General features: G+C 41.7%; 1 protein-coding gene across 3 annotated transcripts in view; it reads right to left on the reverse strand.

The window, feature by feature from the left end:
• The window catches only part of IGF1R (insulin like growth factor 1 receptor), a 900,683-nt gene that overhangs the window by 142,733 nt on the left and 740,498 nt on the right, over positions 1-17,452 (reverse strand). For all 3 annotated transcript variants that reach the window (XM_085644514.1, XM_085644512.1, XM_085644513.1), the window contains exons 10-11: positions 15,001-15,168; positions 14,442-14,646 (exon numbers count right to left, since the gene is read on the reverse strand). In XM_085644514.1, coding sequence (XP_085500640.1) covers positions 14,442-14,646; positions 15,001-15,168 — 373 coding nt within the window. The remainder of the gene's footprint in view (positions 1-14,441; positions 14,647-15,000; positions 15,169-17,452) is intronic.

Raw genomic sequence — 17,452 nt, forward strand, 5'->3', positions numbered from 1 at the left:
AGCTTTCAGTGAGCCCCCCACCCAATTCATCCATGTCTTGAGACCCCGGAATAATAAGTACGTTTCTGTCAGAGAAACACGCACATGGCCTGGTGTTAAAATAGCACCCTGCTTAAGGGGACGCTGTCAAAGGCATGGGGCTCGTGGCGATGTTTTGGAAGCCCCTGGGCCACTGAGTAAAGCGGTCTCTTCCAGCTTCAATAAATCTATCAAGCTGGTTTCACTTTTTTTTTCCCAGACATCACAAACTAGGGCACTGTGAAACTAGAATTATCAAGGGAGAATTTCCTAAATGTGTGGGTCTGGGGCACCACCACATTCTGTCACCTTTTGTCCTCTCAATCACAAAATTGGACTTTGTGTGAGCAGCCCCCACAAGGAACTAAGTGCCCACGAGCCAAGGTGCTTGCGCATGTGCGGCCGATGGGTCGGAGGTTGCTGCACAGATTCTAAGAATTAAGTTGCTGACAGAGTGATAATCTCTCTCGTGTATGCAAGAAGGTGCAAACAGCGTGACAAAGTAAATGCAAGTGCGGAGTCAGAAAAACTATTAAACCTTAACGTAGTCTGCCACTACCCGGCCAGGGACAGGAGAAGGCTGGATGAAGGGCAACAGGCCCGGCTCCAGGAATTTTTATTTGGGTGGGCCAAGGGTGCATTTGGGTGGGCCACTGTAGGCTCGATTTGTCGCATATATGTCTGGGCAGGCTTGCTTCAGGGCCCTCCTTTATCTCTTCTTAGTCTTACAAGGCCCAGTAAAACGCACTCTTTTCCAAGTCTCTTTCTCAATGTTATCACTCTCAAAAAGTGTTTTTTCCATGTAATGTCCCTTTGATGGGAAGAGGAGGTTTCTGAGGTGCATCGGGCAAGTGACACTTCTCGGGCTCCCTCTGTGCGAGCCTTCAGTGAGAAGTGAGAATCCCTCTTCATTGCTACCTCCACCTGACCCCTGACTCTGCAACACACTCCCTTACAGGCTTGATTATCCACTACTCCTCTCCAGTGCACCTTATCTCACAGCTGACCTTGGGCCCCAGCCACATATCAGGCACCATCGGGATTCACTTTCATTTCTCCCGGTAAAAACATTGGTAAAATCACCTTCAAACTTAAAACATTGAATATAGCAGTAAATATAATTAGCATGCACTTTAAAGTATGTTCCACAGTAGCCCTTATGACCCGACTGCTAATTAAATAAACAAAAACAGAAAGGCCATGATACGGCCGGCTTCTGCGCTGATGCGAAAGTCTTTTTTGGCGCCACACCAATAACCTTTACTAACACCTTCCAACAGTGCCCCGACATTGACCTCCTCGGATTCCCTCACTGCCACCCTCCACCAGTGCCCCATATCTTTACGTAGCCCCTTTCTCATATGCATTTCATTTGTTGTATAGCGTTACTCATATCAGTGTAGTGTGTGTCAGTACTTTACACCATGCACACTTTATACAGAGACAATGAATCATACAAGTATGTAAATCTGTCTACAGGGAATGTCACATAAGCCATTGAGGATTACAAGGTGTATGAATCACATGTCATCCATACTGGTGAGCTGGATATTTTGAGAGGGTTTGGTCTGGGGAAACACAACCTTAGGATTTAAAGAGTATTCCATGGGGGTCAGCTTTACTGATAAAAATATAGATCTGCTCAAACATACTCTTTTTAGCAACATTAGAATAATGAAAGACTGGGGAAGTTCTAACTATATCACAAAACACAAAAAGCGAAGTTGTAACTATCCCATTCATGTTTGTTTGCAGCTCTTTGGTGACAATTCATTGAGTACTATGTTAGGATTGTAACTTCTGAACTGCAAGTAACACAAGGATCTCTGTAACAAAAGCAGTAAGCCACTGAGCTTCCACATAAAATACAGTTCATCTGCATTTAAAAACTACCAACAGACAAATGATTGCTCTCCAGCAGGATCATTAACCACCAGCGTTATCTGGGCATTTTGTATTGTCTTATTGTTGTCCTGCATCGGCCACGATAATGATAAAAACTGTTACTGTTTAAATGAAGCGCCCACGAAGTATGTGTTCTGCTGGGCCTGTGCAGATATTAAAAAGAAAAACAACTAGTAGCACACTCTCTTACCTACTCAATGAGTCAAACTTTGTGTCACAGCCTGATGTGATAAGCAGCTGCAGGGGTCTGGAAAGGTGAATAGGAATAAACAAACTTCTTTTCTCCTGCGCTGCATAGAAAAAGAAATATCCACGCAGCAGGACAGTAGGCAAAGGTTACCTTTGTCAAAGAAAGGATTTGTCGCCTTCCGCCATGGTCTTATGTCCTAAAGATTAACCCCATTACACCGGACTTCATTGCCGAGCCGGAGCTAGCCTACCACCTGACCTTTGCAGACAGTATGACACCACCCTTCACGCTCTCACCCTCCAAAAAAGCAGCGTTGCTACTTACAGATACTGCTGGTGGTGGTGGGCAGCCGGTCACTGGCCTGCCTGCCTTTATTCAATAGGCGGCCTAGGCCTGCTACTGCCTGCACTCGACTGGGGAGAGGCTGTGGTCCGTCGGCTAGAGCTGCTGCCTCTGGTGCAGGAAACCAGGGTTCGAGCTTCGGGGTCGCGTCCACATCCTGGGTGCAGGAAACCAGGGTTCGAGCCTCGGGGTCACGTCCACATCCTGTGATTCGGGGCAAATCACTTCATCTCCCGTGCCTGAATATGTAATGTAAATACGGTGCTCATGTAGTACAGCGCTCCAATACCTTCGGGTCGAGTTCGCGCTATATAAATATGCAAAAAAATTAAACTCGACGGTGGGGACGGTGCGTGCGTGTGCGCCTGGGGCGGGGCACTTTGAAAAAAATCTACGCACGCACAGCTCTCCACTCGCAATACAGCTCCCTGCCCAATGAGTGTCTCCTCCCAGCCCTCCCATTGGCAGCAACGCCTACGGCCGCAGCCCGCCACCTGCAACACATTTGAAATGTGCATCGCATGATCGTCATTGAAATAAATAAAATGAGTCGGGCGGTCTGTGCGCGCGAGTCTGAGCCAGAGGTAAATTAGTTTTAGATACTGAATGTCTACCCACATTTACATTGCCTGACATATGACGTGTCGTGCAGAGTCATAGTTGCAGACGCGTGGTATTATGTAGACCCGGCCCTGATAAATAAGTGCCGGTGCTAAGTACCGGCACAAATTAAGCACTGGTAAATACAGAGCGAGAGCAGAGGCTAACAACTCTGTTACAAGTGTTAACTGCAAAGGTGGGTAGGCAAAAGTAGACTCAAGATTCTCAAACAATGGAAATTTAGCGATATCTAGAGGAATATACCGTATCATGCTGATCTCAATATGTCAATGAAATTCCAAATACGACTCTCTATATGTGACACATAGGAGGGTTGGACAGGATCCCATGGACATAAAGTGTGTACAGATTATGGTGAGCAGAAAAGAAAAAATATGCCATGTTATTTTCTAGTGTGCTACAGTGGTAGAAGGGCACAATATGTGGACAGTCCCCATTATTTTATAAATAGCATAAACTCAACAAAGATAGTGTGCTATTATAATTGATTGTTGGTGAATAAATGTAAATTTGTCTAAATGTAAATATATTTTGGCCAAACATATTGCATGCCCGTTGCTTATTAACTCCTTCAGTGCCCATGACGAGATGGTCTCGTCATGGAGCGCGGTTGCGCTGTGCCCATGACGAGACTATCTCGTCATGAACCCCCCCCCGCTAATGCAACGCCCGGCACAGGGCGGGGAAAGGGCGGGGCACTGAAGGGGTTAAACAATTTTTAGGCAAATTGGACTAAAACACAATATTTTGCCGTCACGTTTACAGGTGTTCTTGAAGGGGGGTTCATGGAATTGGGCAACCTCTTTCCCACAACATAACTGGGGAGAGTAGAACTTTTCTGCCAGACATTAAAGAGTTACTAGATTTCATTTGTGAAAAGCAAATATTTTCAAGTAACTTCTACAAGTGATAATTTGTAATGATTAAAGCAAACACAAGGATATAATGGACGGAGCGCTGAAACTTTTCAGACACTCACCCCCGGTCACAGATCTGGGTTGAATCCATCATCATTCTTTAGCTCACTTTGCCACCCCAGTTCAGACCCAGCTATATGCAAATCAGTCTCGACAGTGTGCCTCATGGGAACAGTCCAGCCCGAACTGCCAAGCCAGGCCTACCCGGGAACGGAAACAAGCATCCTGGGACCGGAAACAAGCATCCTGGGACCAGTTTCAGGGTAACACCCCATATCAGCCAGGCTAGCTTGAATCAAGTGGCAAAGTGAGCAAGGGACCCACATCTGGGCATACCCTGCCAACTTAGGGCGAACAAAGCAAACACAAGGAGATAATAGATGGAGTGCTGAAACTTTTCAGATACTCACCCCCGGTCACAGATCTGGGTTGAATCCATCATCGTTCTTTAGCTCACTTCTCCACCACAGTTCAGACGCAGCTATATGCAAATCAGTCTGGACCCTGTGCCTCATGGGAGCAGTCCAGCCTGAACTGTCAAGCCAGGTCTTCCCAGGACCGGAAACAAGCATCCTGGGACTGGTTTCGGGGTACCACCCCTAATCAGCCAGGCTAGCTTGAATCAAGTGCAGTTCGACCCAGATCTGTGACTGGGGGTGAGGGTCTGAAAAGTTTCAGCATTTCGTCCATCATCTCCTTGTGTTTGCAATTTTCAATGATTCCCAGCCTAAATTTACCAAGGAAGATGGTATAATTTGTTTTCAAGGGAGAAAAAAATATAATTAGCTCCTCAAAATGGCAATTTGGGATTTAAAATACAGGATTATTAGATTATGCCAAAATAGATATCGGATTCTTGAGGCAAATTAGTGTGGATAATAAGGCAACTTATTTCATTCTCTGCAAGCTTTAGGACATGCAGGTAAATCTGAGGAATGGCCTAGTTAGTAATTTGTGTTACTTACAATTTCTTATGTAATATGTCTCAAATTTTTATAAGATTTCCAAGCGCTTTAGAATTTTACAACAGAAAACAAGTATGCCATAAAAGGCAGGGTATAAAGTACACAAATACTATCACCTGAAGATTCAGATTATGCATATGGGGCACCTCTGAGTAAACACCAGTTAACTGTTAGTCAAATGTTTTATTGCACCATGTCATAAGTTTCACAGTAGAATGTGAGAAGACCCGTGTCAGAGTTTCTGCGTTTCACTGACTTGAAAGACTGCAAATCAGCTACCGCCAGCAAGGAACAGGGCTCACCACATAGCTGAGTTTATTACAAGTAAACCTCAGAATAGCCATCATCATGTGCATGTGTGCCACGTCAGTTTAGCGATGAGGATGGCAAACAAACCCATGCTTGTTGGGCCTTCAGGAGTGCTCACAGAGCGGTGGAATAATAGGCACCACTGTCTGACCCCAGTCTGTCTCTCCTGTTAAGAGAAAATCTCTTATGTGGGGTTGTTTAAAAAACACATTTATTTACCCTCTGCTTCTGCTGCTTGCTTTTGTTCAAATCGCGAAACTTCCAGAGAGGCATTGTCGCAAAGTGGATGAGACTCAAAAAAGCACACAGCAATATCCATTTCAGGAGACCCAAGCATCCCAGGTTAAAGTTATGAAGGTCGGCAAACAAAAAATGCTAACTCTGGGTCTGATATTTATTTGAGCCATTTTTGTGAGGACTGACAAATGAACAGCAGGAGGAAAAACATACAAATTTATGATCGTGAACAGAAGAGAAGTTTGTGTGTAAAAAGGTGGGCGTGTAGGTATGGTGGTGAATGGATGCAGGCAGGGATTAACTTTCTCCGCTTTGAAAATTGTTGGTCACTTTCGTAATGGGCTATAATACGCTCCTGTCTTAGGATCTAATGCTACTAAAAATACCATAAGTCTTTACAGGGATTGGAAAAAAGGCAACTTGACTTTATACGTTCCATGTATACGTTTAAACTTATTTCTCTACCTGCTATTAACAAAACATTTAGACTTTTTTTCATGACGCCAAGAATCTAAAGTATCCACCTTCTGAACTCAATCTAAGATAGATCCTCATAAAAGTCGTTGCAAACTCGAGTATAGTTCCTTAATATAGATCTTTTTATGGCAGAAAAAGCTTTTTCCCTTTCCTACGTGTCCTTAAAGATTTCCTTCTTAAATGAATTTGTGAGGAGTTTATCAAAAAGTCGTTTCTAGTTATGCATAACTGGTCAAATAAATAAAAATGATAACAATACCTAAAAGTTAAAGACTTGACAACAATACAAGCTTTCAATAATTGCAAGCATTAGCAGACTAACGTGAGAGGTTTCAGAAATTGAAAATGTTTTTCTCCTGATTGGAATAATAACTTTGTAGAAAAACACGGTGCATGAGTATATTGAAGATGTGTCTGACTGTAGTTTAAGATCATTCTGAGGTATTTATCCAGGGGCGACGACTCTGTTATGGCGGAGGAGTGTCGCTCCAGTGCTACTACCCAGCAGCGGCAATAGTGAAAAAACAAAATAATGATTTTATCATAATTTTCTTTTTTACCGTTGCCTCTGCTGGGTAGCAGAGTTGCAGGGACATCCTCCTGAGCTTCAGGAGGAGGAGTTGTGGGCACAACTAAGTGTGCATGACTGTTTCATACCATCATGCACACTTAGCATTTCTCCACCCGGCTGTATTGCGCAGCCAGGTGGAGAAAAGCCCAGACCCCAAGCACTGTATGAAAGGCGAAGTAAGCTACTTAGACCAATGCCAGTGCTGCTCTCATGCTGGGAATGAGAGCAGCGCTGGTATTAGTGTCTGGGAGCCTGAGCAGTGTGCGCCAGTCGGGCATTGGGAAAGGAGGAATAAACAGTGTCAGGTAAGTCGCAACTTATTTTTTCATATTTGTTTTTAATGTATTTATGTACCCTGGCTCCCTTCCTTGACGCCCTACCACTTCGCATCGTGTTCAGCCGCCACTGCATTTATCTATTAATGGTACCTTTGGTGGTAGTCATACCTGGAATAAAATGGCATACTTCGAAATGTTTTGCCGTCTGTCTGTTCATAAAAGCTAGAAGGTAAGCCAAGTCCTACAAATGCAACTCTTTGTTGTTCTCAGGTTTAATTAAACAAAAAAATCATTTAAGCTACACAACGTTGGACTTGCTCCCAACCCTACTGGGAAATAAATCATCTGAGGTATTTCAAAACCCAGATGGACTTGCTAGTCAGTTATTACCTGTAACCTCTTCAAAGGGGGTGCTATCCAGGTTTGCTCTAGTTTTCACACCTATGTTTCTCACGGCACAATATGGGTGTTTAAGTGACAGGGAATGCTTCTATCACTACTCCTTCACAAATATCTTTTGCGTGGTAAACCATTAATTTTTCTGGGCAGCGCAAGGCCTGGCTGAGAAGTGCAAAAAAGAATTCAGCTACGTTTAAGGCGCTTTTGTTGTTAAGTAAAAGGATGGCAGTTATTTGTCACTGTTTTGTCATCAGTTCTACTTAAAATTTAAAAAAAGCTACAATTTTGATCAGTGCGTTCATCTGCAAATTTCATAAAGAAATGCGAGGACCAATAAAAACAAATCGTTGATGTAAGCTACTGCTTTGGAAGTATTTGGCTCTCTATCTATGCATTAAAGATTCACAGTCATAACCTCTGCATTTTGATTTAAGTTCTGCTAAAACAAATACTAGATTGATGATAGAGCGATGACGGGCAAAACTATGACAGAGAAGCGAAGCCTACCACCTCATCACTTCTTGGAACACATAAAAACCTTGCAATAGTACTGTGGAAGAAGGTCAGTGCTTTCTGACCAGCAGTAAACAGCTGTGAAAGCGATGTCCTCCTTTAATGAAGCAGAGGATTCTGGATTCATTTAAAGAGTGATAATTTCACATGCAGCAATAACATTGCTTTTTGCAACCAGACACGCCAATAGGTGTGATGAGCCTAGTAAATGTACAGGAACTGCTGCAATAAAGTAATAAAGAGGAGCTACTTAGTAGCGGGCTTGTTGTTCGAGGAATCCCCCCCAACTTTAAAATAGATTATGATGCGGTGGTCCCAACCTGATGCTTAAATAAAGTTAATGACAATATCATCTATTGCTGTTTTAGAGGACCCCAAAGGAACATGATAATTAAACTTATGTTAGGATGAGACAGAACTATAAACGACCCAGAATTAACTTTTTGGTGGAGGCTCACAGTCATATGATCAAGCAGAGCATAGTGGGTGCAATGATAGATAAATCGGGTCTTACAGTGACTGATTATCATTATATATACATATATATATATATATATATATATATATCCGCTACTTTCCGTAGTTTCGTCAAGTCCGCCCGCTTCTGGTGCCTGTCCCCAACAGTACAGACACGGACCTCGGTTTTGGTGCAATTTTTATTTACAAATCTCGCGTGCTAGTCGCCATAACGTTTCGGCTCCACCTGAGCCTTGTTCACATGACAACGTGTAAAACAAAGAACCACCCTTTTGTAGGCGTATTTCACTCTGCACGTGATGCTGGTAAATGTTCATAGACATGGTAGAAAGATTACGAGTGGCACATCACTCCATTAGGCAATGCTAATACAATATGGTGGATGTAAAGAGATACAACACGAAAGCACTAATTGTTGCATTTTTGAGCAGTCCGTAAAAAGTTAAATCTAAATCACCAGTATGTAAATACAATCTTATTATATACATTAACTGCTTTCAACTATAATCACAATATTACAGTGAATATTGAGTATGCCATTCGTGTTGGTACTTCCAAACAATAAATTTGATACCACCAAAATATTGCAAATCTAACGGGTTAAATCCCCCTATGTTACACCAATTTCATCAGCATCAACATCATTCTCCTGATTCCTGCAGCTATGTCAGCCTAAAAATGGTTTAATAAAGTGCCTAGTGATATTGCTTTTCATACAATACTAAAAATTTAAAATCAGAATAGCAGCAGTTACTTGTTGTAACAAATAAATAAATATAGTGGGTAGACTGAGCCCAGTCATACCAACAATATATATGTATGAGCCATCAGTAAATGACTCACTAGTGAATATGGTGGGTTTTTGAGGCTTCATTTCATGTAATAACATGTAATCAATTGTCGCTATTTGTGTAAACAGATACTCTATCAGTCATGAGGTCCAATTGGATTAAAGTACACCAGGAATTAAAGTGCAAAGTGTGCAAATGTGCCAGGGTATAGAAAATATCACGCTTTCATTAGTTGTATCTTAATATGTAAATCCAAAAATAGATCAAAAAAATTCACTCTTAAAACCAAATATTGGTAATCATTATTATATCTAAAATAATAAATAATACATAAGAAGATAAAATGTCAACCTCTGCGTGTTAAAAATCCCCCTAAAACAATGTTTTACTAAAACCTGTGGACAGAATAAGAGCAGTTAGCCAAGAAGTTGTAATAGATAGTGGCCCTCCTATATGTGCAAAATACAAATAGGTATCTGAAACTAGTAAAGGCCAGTATACAGATCCTCAGTAACATTCAAACCAGTCGGCCATTTGGTATCAAGGCGGAGTATATACTTGGTTTCTAACCTGCGAAGCAACACTTCCCTATTACCTCCACGCCTGCTAGCTGGTATTGCATCAATGACATAGAATGATAATTCTTTGTTGTTACTGCTGTGTGCCTCCTTAAAATGACGGGCCACCGGATACGTATTGTCTTGATTAGTAATGGCCCTAAGGTGTTGTAGAATGCGTTTATGCACTTCTAACTTCGTACTGCCCACATATCTAAGTGCACACGGGCACTGAAGCACATATACAGCGAACTCTGTTTTACAGGTTAATACCTTTTCAATTTTATGTTTCCTTTCACTGAATCCATCCTTATAGGTTTTAGAATTGACCCCGTGTGGCATACCTTACATTTGTAAAATCCCCCGTGGGTTTGCAACCACGTTGATTTTTCAATGGTCTCAGGGTTAGTGTTAACAAGACTATCCCTCATTGAGGGGGCCCGACTGAAGGTGAGAGTGGCCCTTCGAGGTAGAGTAGGTCCTAGGACCGGATCACTTTTTAACGTGGGCCAATTCCTATTTAAAATACGGTACAATTCCCGATGTTGTTTGTTGTACCCTGTGATGAATCTAAATTCATTGAGTGAATTAGCTGTGTTTACAGGGTCAGAGTCACTGGTAACAGGTTGACCATATTTCACCAATAACCCCTGTCTCTCTCTTGCCCGAGATTTGGTTATGGCCTTATCAATCACTGACTCTGAGTAGCCGCGTTGTAAAAATCTGACCTTACTTAATGCCTGAGCTTTATTCAATTCCTCCTCATTACTGCAAACTCTACGGAGGCGCAGCATCTCCCCAAATTGTATGCTTGCAATCAGGTGTTGTGGATGGGCACTGGCCGCATGCAAAATAGTGTTGCCGGCCATTGCTTTCCTGAATAGTCTAGTTTCAATTGCTCCATTCTCAATGTAAACCTCTGTATCTAAAAACGTAACATTTGTTTGGCTCATGGTAACAGTAAAGCTAAGGTTCAATGTATTGATGTTGATGGCATTGACAAATGTTTCAACTGATTCCTTGTCACCCTGCCAGACTACAAATAAATCATCAATAAAGCGGTACCAAGCAATAATGTTAGTTGTAATGACCTCTTCAAATTGTAATTTGAGGACCAGTTCCTCCCAAGCTCCCATGTGCAAACATGCGTAGCTTGGAGAAAAACTGGCCCCCATAGCTACTCCCTGTAGCTGACGGTATAACAAGTTATTGTACATGAATACATTATTATTCAAACAGATTTTGAGCATTTCCAATAGCATAGCAGTGTGGTCTTTAAACTGTTTCTCTCGTCTAGATAGGTAGTACACCACAGCAGCTATACCATCCTCATGTACTATACTGGTATAAAGTGATGAGACATCCAATGCTAACATCCAGAAATCTTTCTTCCACTGGACCGCTTGTAATTTAAACAAAAAGTCCCCTGTGTCCTGAACATAAGAGTCCAATGACTTCACAGCTCCTTGTAAAAAATAGTCTATGTAGATAGATGTCTTTTCCAATAGTCCACCCCTAGCAGAGATGATAGGCCTGCCCGGGGGTTTTCCATGTCTTTATGTACTTTAGGGATAAAATAGATAAATGGAGTTATTGGATGCTCATTCCTTAAAAACTTATATTCATCATCTGTCAGCAATGCCTTGTTTCTCCATCTGGACAACTTCTTATGGTATTCGACTTGCAACTGTTTCATCTTAGATGCATTGATCCGTTCGTAGTGATCCCTGGTGTTAAGCTGGGAATAAGCCTCACGATCATACATTGTCTTCGTCATTAGTACAATATTTCCTCCTTTGTCACTTGCCCGTACCACAGTTTTCATATCCTTACCAAGTTTATGAATTAAGGACTCATATTGTTTTTTTCTAATGTCAAATTTGGGTTTCCTGTGATTATTCTTCTTATGTATCTCTTTGATTTGCGAGATAACATTCTCATTGAATAAATCGATGGAATCCCTTGCCATAATTGGGGTGAAAGTTGAGGTGGGTTTGAATGGAGTGACTGGTGCTATTTGTTTTATGGGACCCACACCACTTGGATCATCCGTTCCCCCAGTTTGGGTCACCATAGAATCCAATCCTTCACTCATCCAAAGATCAACAATGCCACTGGGTATTACCGTCCCCGATACTGTGATATCGTCAGAAGTCTGAGGTGCTGCTATCTCAGCCATGGTTTTATTTTTCATAAGATGGAATTTACGGAGTTTTAATTTACGTACAGCTTTGTATATATCGAATCTTGTATTGATATAGTTCATGTTTGTTGGTGGGGCATAGGAAAGGCCCAATTTTAAAATATTCTCCTCTTCCTCAGTGAGTATTGTCGTGGTCAGATTAATTATTGAGGTTTCATCAGTGATTACTTGTTGCCTCTCCATTGACCTCTGCCTCTCCTCTTGTATGACATGCCGCCTCCTTGTCCTGTACCTCTGCCTGCGCCGCTAGTTTGCGTATTTCCTCCGTAGTTCCTTTGGACGCGGGGCCGCAAAGTTTGCATCCGTTCCTGGCATAAAAAATGAATCTCATCTCTCAGTTGTGGTTTGGCCATATCATTGGTAGCTGGTTCCCTCTGGTCTGAATCCGATTCACTGCCAGTCACTGAACTCATATCAGACCTCGATGACTCTCCTTGTTCCTTGGTCCAGATTTGTGTTGGTTCTGGGTTTTATTTTTATTGCCCCGGAAAGCATCATATTTTTTAGAGAAAGTAAAGATCTGTCCCAGCTCATAATCACTGCGATCTCTTTGAAATTTATATGCTTTCCTGTCCATAATTTTTGCTTGTTCTTTTTTAAGTCTGTCCTTCATTTCTGCTGTTAATTTCCTCTTTTCCTCATTGTCTTCCATTCCTTCTAATTCATCCTGTATCGTGGCTATTTCCTTCAATAATTGCGCCCTGTCGATATCAGCATATTTTACTAAAATTTGTACCAATCTTCGTGAAGCCTCTAGATTGCTCTCAGCCCACTCTCTCATTAGCTCTGGGTTTTCATAGCTCGGCGCTATTAAGATACGTAGACCTCTCGGTATCCTGTTTACATCAAGATAGCTCTTTAAAGACTTTGATCCCCCCCATTTACTCTGTTCATTACGAAGTTTTTTCTCCAAAATTTTTAATTTGTCTTTCATAGTAGTGGCTTGTAGCAAGTTCACTGCTGCTTTTATCCCGTGTCATTGCTGTGGGGAGACTGTCAGAAAACATCTTCAATGCCGCAGCCTCTCGTTCATCCACGTTGTCGGTCGACATTATCCTTGTTGCACTTAATGCAAGTATTAAAGGTTTATCGTCTGGGGGTTAACTCTGTTACTTATACAGGTCAACGTTCAATACACCCCGACTGCACTCAAACTCTCCTTCCCCGTTAATCGGAACGTTACGGCCAAAAACAGAACTGATCAGGTAATTACCTTCGGTGTGGCGTGTCCTCCGACGCGGCACTCCCCAAGGTATCCTTCTTCTTAATTCTTGTTCAGGCCAACAATTCCGTCACTTCGGGGGGGGGGGGGGGGGGTCAAACGCCATTCCTCTTCCAAGGATTTAAATAACCCGGAAACCGGGAATTGGCTCCGTTTCAGGCGTTGTCCGTTATGGAGAGGGTCTCGTGAGAAGGCCGTACGTCGCCACCCGGCCAATAATATCCGCTACTTTCCGTAGTTTCGTCAAGTCCGCCCGCTTCTGGTGCCGGTCCCCAACAGTACAGACACGGACCTCGGTTTTGGTGCAATTTTTATTTACAAATCTCGCGTGCTAGTCGCCATAACGTTTCGGCTCCACCTGAGCCTTGTTCACATGACAACGTGTAAAACAAAGAACCACCCTTTTGTAGGCGTATTTCACTCTGCACGTGATGCTGGTAAATGTTCATAGACATGGTAGAAAGATTACGAGTGGCACATCACTCCATTAAGCAATGCTAATACAATATGGTGGATGTAAAGAGATACAACACGAAAGCACTAATTGTTGCATTTTTGAGCAGTCCGTAAAAAGTTAAATCTAAATCACCAGTATGTAAATACAATCTTATTATATACATTAACTGCTTTCAACTATAATCACAATATTACAGTGAATATTGAGTATGCCATTCGTGTTGGTACTTCCAAACAATAAATTTGATACCACCAAAATATTGCAAATCTAACGGGTTAAATCCCCCTATGTTACACCAATTTCATCAGCATCAACATCATTCTCCTGATTCCTGCAGCTATGTCAGCCTAAAAAGGGTTTAATAAAGTGCCTAGTGATATTGCTTTTCATACAATACTAAAAATTTAAAATCAGAATAGCAGCAGTTACTTGTTGTAACAAATAAATAAATATAGTGGGTAGACTGAGCCCAGTCATACCAACAATATATATGTATGAGCCATCAGTAAATGACTCACTAGTGAATATGGTGGGTTTTTGAGGCTTCATTTCATATAATAACATGTAATCAATTGTCGCTATTTGTGTAAACAGATACTCTATCAGTCATGAGGTCCAATTGGATTAAAGTACACCAGGAATTAAAGTGCAAAGTGTGCAAATGTGCCAGGGTATAGAAAATATCACGCTTTCATTAGTTGTATCTTAATATGTAAATCCAAAAATAGATCATAAAAATTCACTGTCTTAAAACCAAATATTGGTAATCATTATTATATCTAAAATAATAAATAATACATAAGAAGATAAAATGTCAACCTCTGCGTGTTAAAAATCCCCCTAAAACAATGTTTTACTAAAACCTGTGGACAGAATAAGAGCAGTTAGCCAAGAAGTTGTAATAGATAGTGGCCCTCCTATATGTGCATGTTTTACATTTTATTAAGTACATAACAGTTTTAGAGAATATACTACTATGCAACAGACATTACCTGGGCACAAAAATGGAGTTGTGGAGAAAGTTCTCAAAAACCTTTCGGTATTCTGCTTCCTCTTTTTCAGCTTGCTTCTCTGCCTCTGTCTTTGGGCAGGCACAGCACTGCCCTCTTTCTGTGCCCCCACTGTCAGTTTTTGAGGATTCAGAAGAGTCATCCGCGTCAATGGATTGATTTGAATACTTACGAACTGGAATCTTATCTTTAGAAAACAAAAAGTCAAAATTGTAAGGCTGCGTCACAATCCAATTTACTACTCACTTTAACCCCACGCTAAAAAGATGCAAAATTCGAGACAAGATCCGTCGACTCAAGATTATTCAGTGAAAGCGCAACACAAATGAAACTACTCTGGTACTTTCACCTTTGTGGATGCATCTGTAACCATTCCTTACCACAAGACAGACAAATTATATTTTATTCAATATTATCCCACAGTGACCACACTCACCTGATGGACCACGGTGCTAAAGCAACAAAATCCACCAAATAGTCTCAGAATGCACAACAAGAGTCTAAATGACTCCACGTTTGTCCAACCTAAACTTCCGCCTACCTTTGGAGCAGTAATTGTGTAAGTACAGATAACTATCCTGGGGTTGTTGCTGCCAGCGCACAATGTAGTAGGACAGGTTGCCATTTGGTAGAGATGGGGGCTTCCACTTCACAATCAGTTGAGTTGAGGAATTTGATGCAGATAAAACATCTAAAGGGGTAGAAGGCACTAGAAAAACACAAAATAAATAATCTCAACATGATGTTCTAGACATTTAAACCAGAGAAAATCATAGGTTCAAGTTACCACATTCTGGCTTATTTCAAGCTCTACAGTCAACATAAGAAACTCATTCCTGAATTTAAAAAAAAACAGTAACAACTGAAATAGGAATTAAAATAAAATGGATGCATAAGATTAATTGTGGCACAAGTCAGTTTGAAATGGTATGCATGCACGGTATAAATAAGTAGCTCACCGAAGATTACAACTACCAAAAGATTCAACATAACCCCCAGCCAACCATAGTGTCAAATTAATGAAATGTGCTAGGAAAAGTAAATATTGTGGAATAAGAGTCAACACTGAAAACATCAGAAAACACCCTGGGCATCAGAACACTCTTATACGAGGTTAATTAGTATTATTTAAGCAATAATGTCCATGGGTAGGGGGCTGTTTCAAGCAGTCACAAGTGCAACAGAATCCTGCGACCAAGTTGACGACTCTAGGAAGGCCATGGTAAAAAACACAGGTGGTGCTTACTACTTCCTGGTTTCCAACGTCATTAATGGGCCTGTACTGGGAAGAGGCTAATAGACTTGTCATGGGTATTGTTCTACTAGATGCATATTTAGTAAAATACTTTAGCTAATGGCATAGCTAGGATATTGGCTTACATAAAGAAACTCAAACTTTCTTTTAGGTCTATTTTAAGATATTGGCTGTATTGCTTAATACATCTAAAAAAATTACCATCCTGAAATGAACGTTTTGAGTTACTTGCAGAAAATGAATATCTACCCAAGATAATTTCGAGATTATGAGGCACTTCAATGGTAGTGCCTGAGCAGTGAATCTATCAAGGAATTTTGGACCAGGAATTCTCACAGAGGATATTAAGTTGAATAGGGTGCACCAGTTTTTGAAACACATAAAAGCAGTGGGTTTTTTTTATCAACAAACAAGCATTTACAATGCAATAGGTCTCGCAATGATATTATTTTGAGCTATTGACATTGTAAATGGCAATGCCTTTCAAAAAATTATATGGCATTGTTATTTACAATACCAAAAGCAACACCTATTGTATAGCGCGGTGTCCGTGAAGACGGCGCCACGCTTCTTAATGTAAAAAAAAAAAAAAACAATGGTGTTGGGGGCCGAGAGAGAAGAAGAAATGACAAGACATGTGAGATGGGGAAATAAGGCACGGAGAAGACAGTACGAGGAAGGCGTCACTGTGCAGTGAGACTCTATTCTTAACTAAGGGCACACCTCAGCTAACACTGCAGACCCAATCGCGAAGGTACTGGCACCTAAAACGCTCTACTCAGAAAGAGCATTAAGTGAGTGAGTGTACCTCTGTGTGGGTGAGTATCTGCATGTCAGCGAGTGAGTCTGCCTGTACCTGTGTGCTAATGTCTGGGAGTGTGTGAGTGAGGGTGAGTGTGTTAGTGTTGCCTGTCTGAATGAGTGAGTCTGTGTGTATTTGTGTAAATGTCTGTGAGTGCGCATGCGTGTGGGGAGTGTGAGGAGGCACATGTGTGTGGTTGCGAATAAGCTGGTGTGTGAGTGTGCCAGTGGGAGTGTATGTCTGTGTGTGGGTTTGTGGGTGTCTACGTGAGTGTGTGGATGTGAGAGTAAGAGAAAGAGCCTGCGTAAGGGAGTGGATCCTGTTCACGTGTCTTCTTGTCACGAAAGCTGCCGTGTGTGCATCTTGCGTTATTGCCGCTGGAATGAGAACGCGAGTGCCCAAGACCCCTTATATTCCGGTCGGAAAAATACATAGGAAGAGAGTTGTCAGGATTCCCGTGAATTTATTTGAAAAGCCGTGCTGACGCTCGACTGAAAACTCCTGCTCACAGGAAGGTTGGATTTCGAGGCACATTACCCCGCATGATCCTAGTAAAGCTTTTCTTGCGTTTCCAAAAGCTACACTCCCCAAGTTTACAAGTAAGGATATATTGTTTAGTTATTCTGGAATACCTACATGAATTATATTGTAATTTGTTCTGCGAAGAAATGAATCACAACCAAAAGCTCGAACTCCCAAGCCACCCACATGCCAGCTTCTGTGACTTGCCTCTTGCCTTCGAGTGCAACAAGTCAAAGTGTATAAATTGTTTGTGTGTATGTAAGTACATATGTTTTAAAGTAGCATTGTGTCCCGAACATTGCATTCTATCTGAAGAAGGGCTCTCTGGGACTTGGAAAGCTCGGGCATTAGATCGTGGGCGTGTAAAGTAAAGACGTATGAGGAGCAGATAAGTGGTGCTGTCAACTACACCAT

Source organism: Triturus cristatus, chromosome 3_1, assembly GCF_964204655.1.
Source record: "Triturus cristatus chromosome 3_1, aTriCri1.1, whole genome shotgun sequence".
Lineage (NCBI taxonomy): Eukaryota > Metazoa > Chordata > Amphibia > Caudata > Salamandridae > Triturus > Triturus cristatus.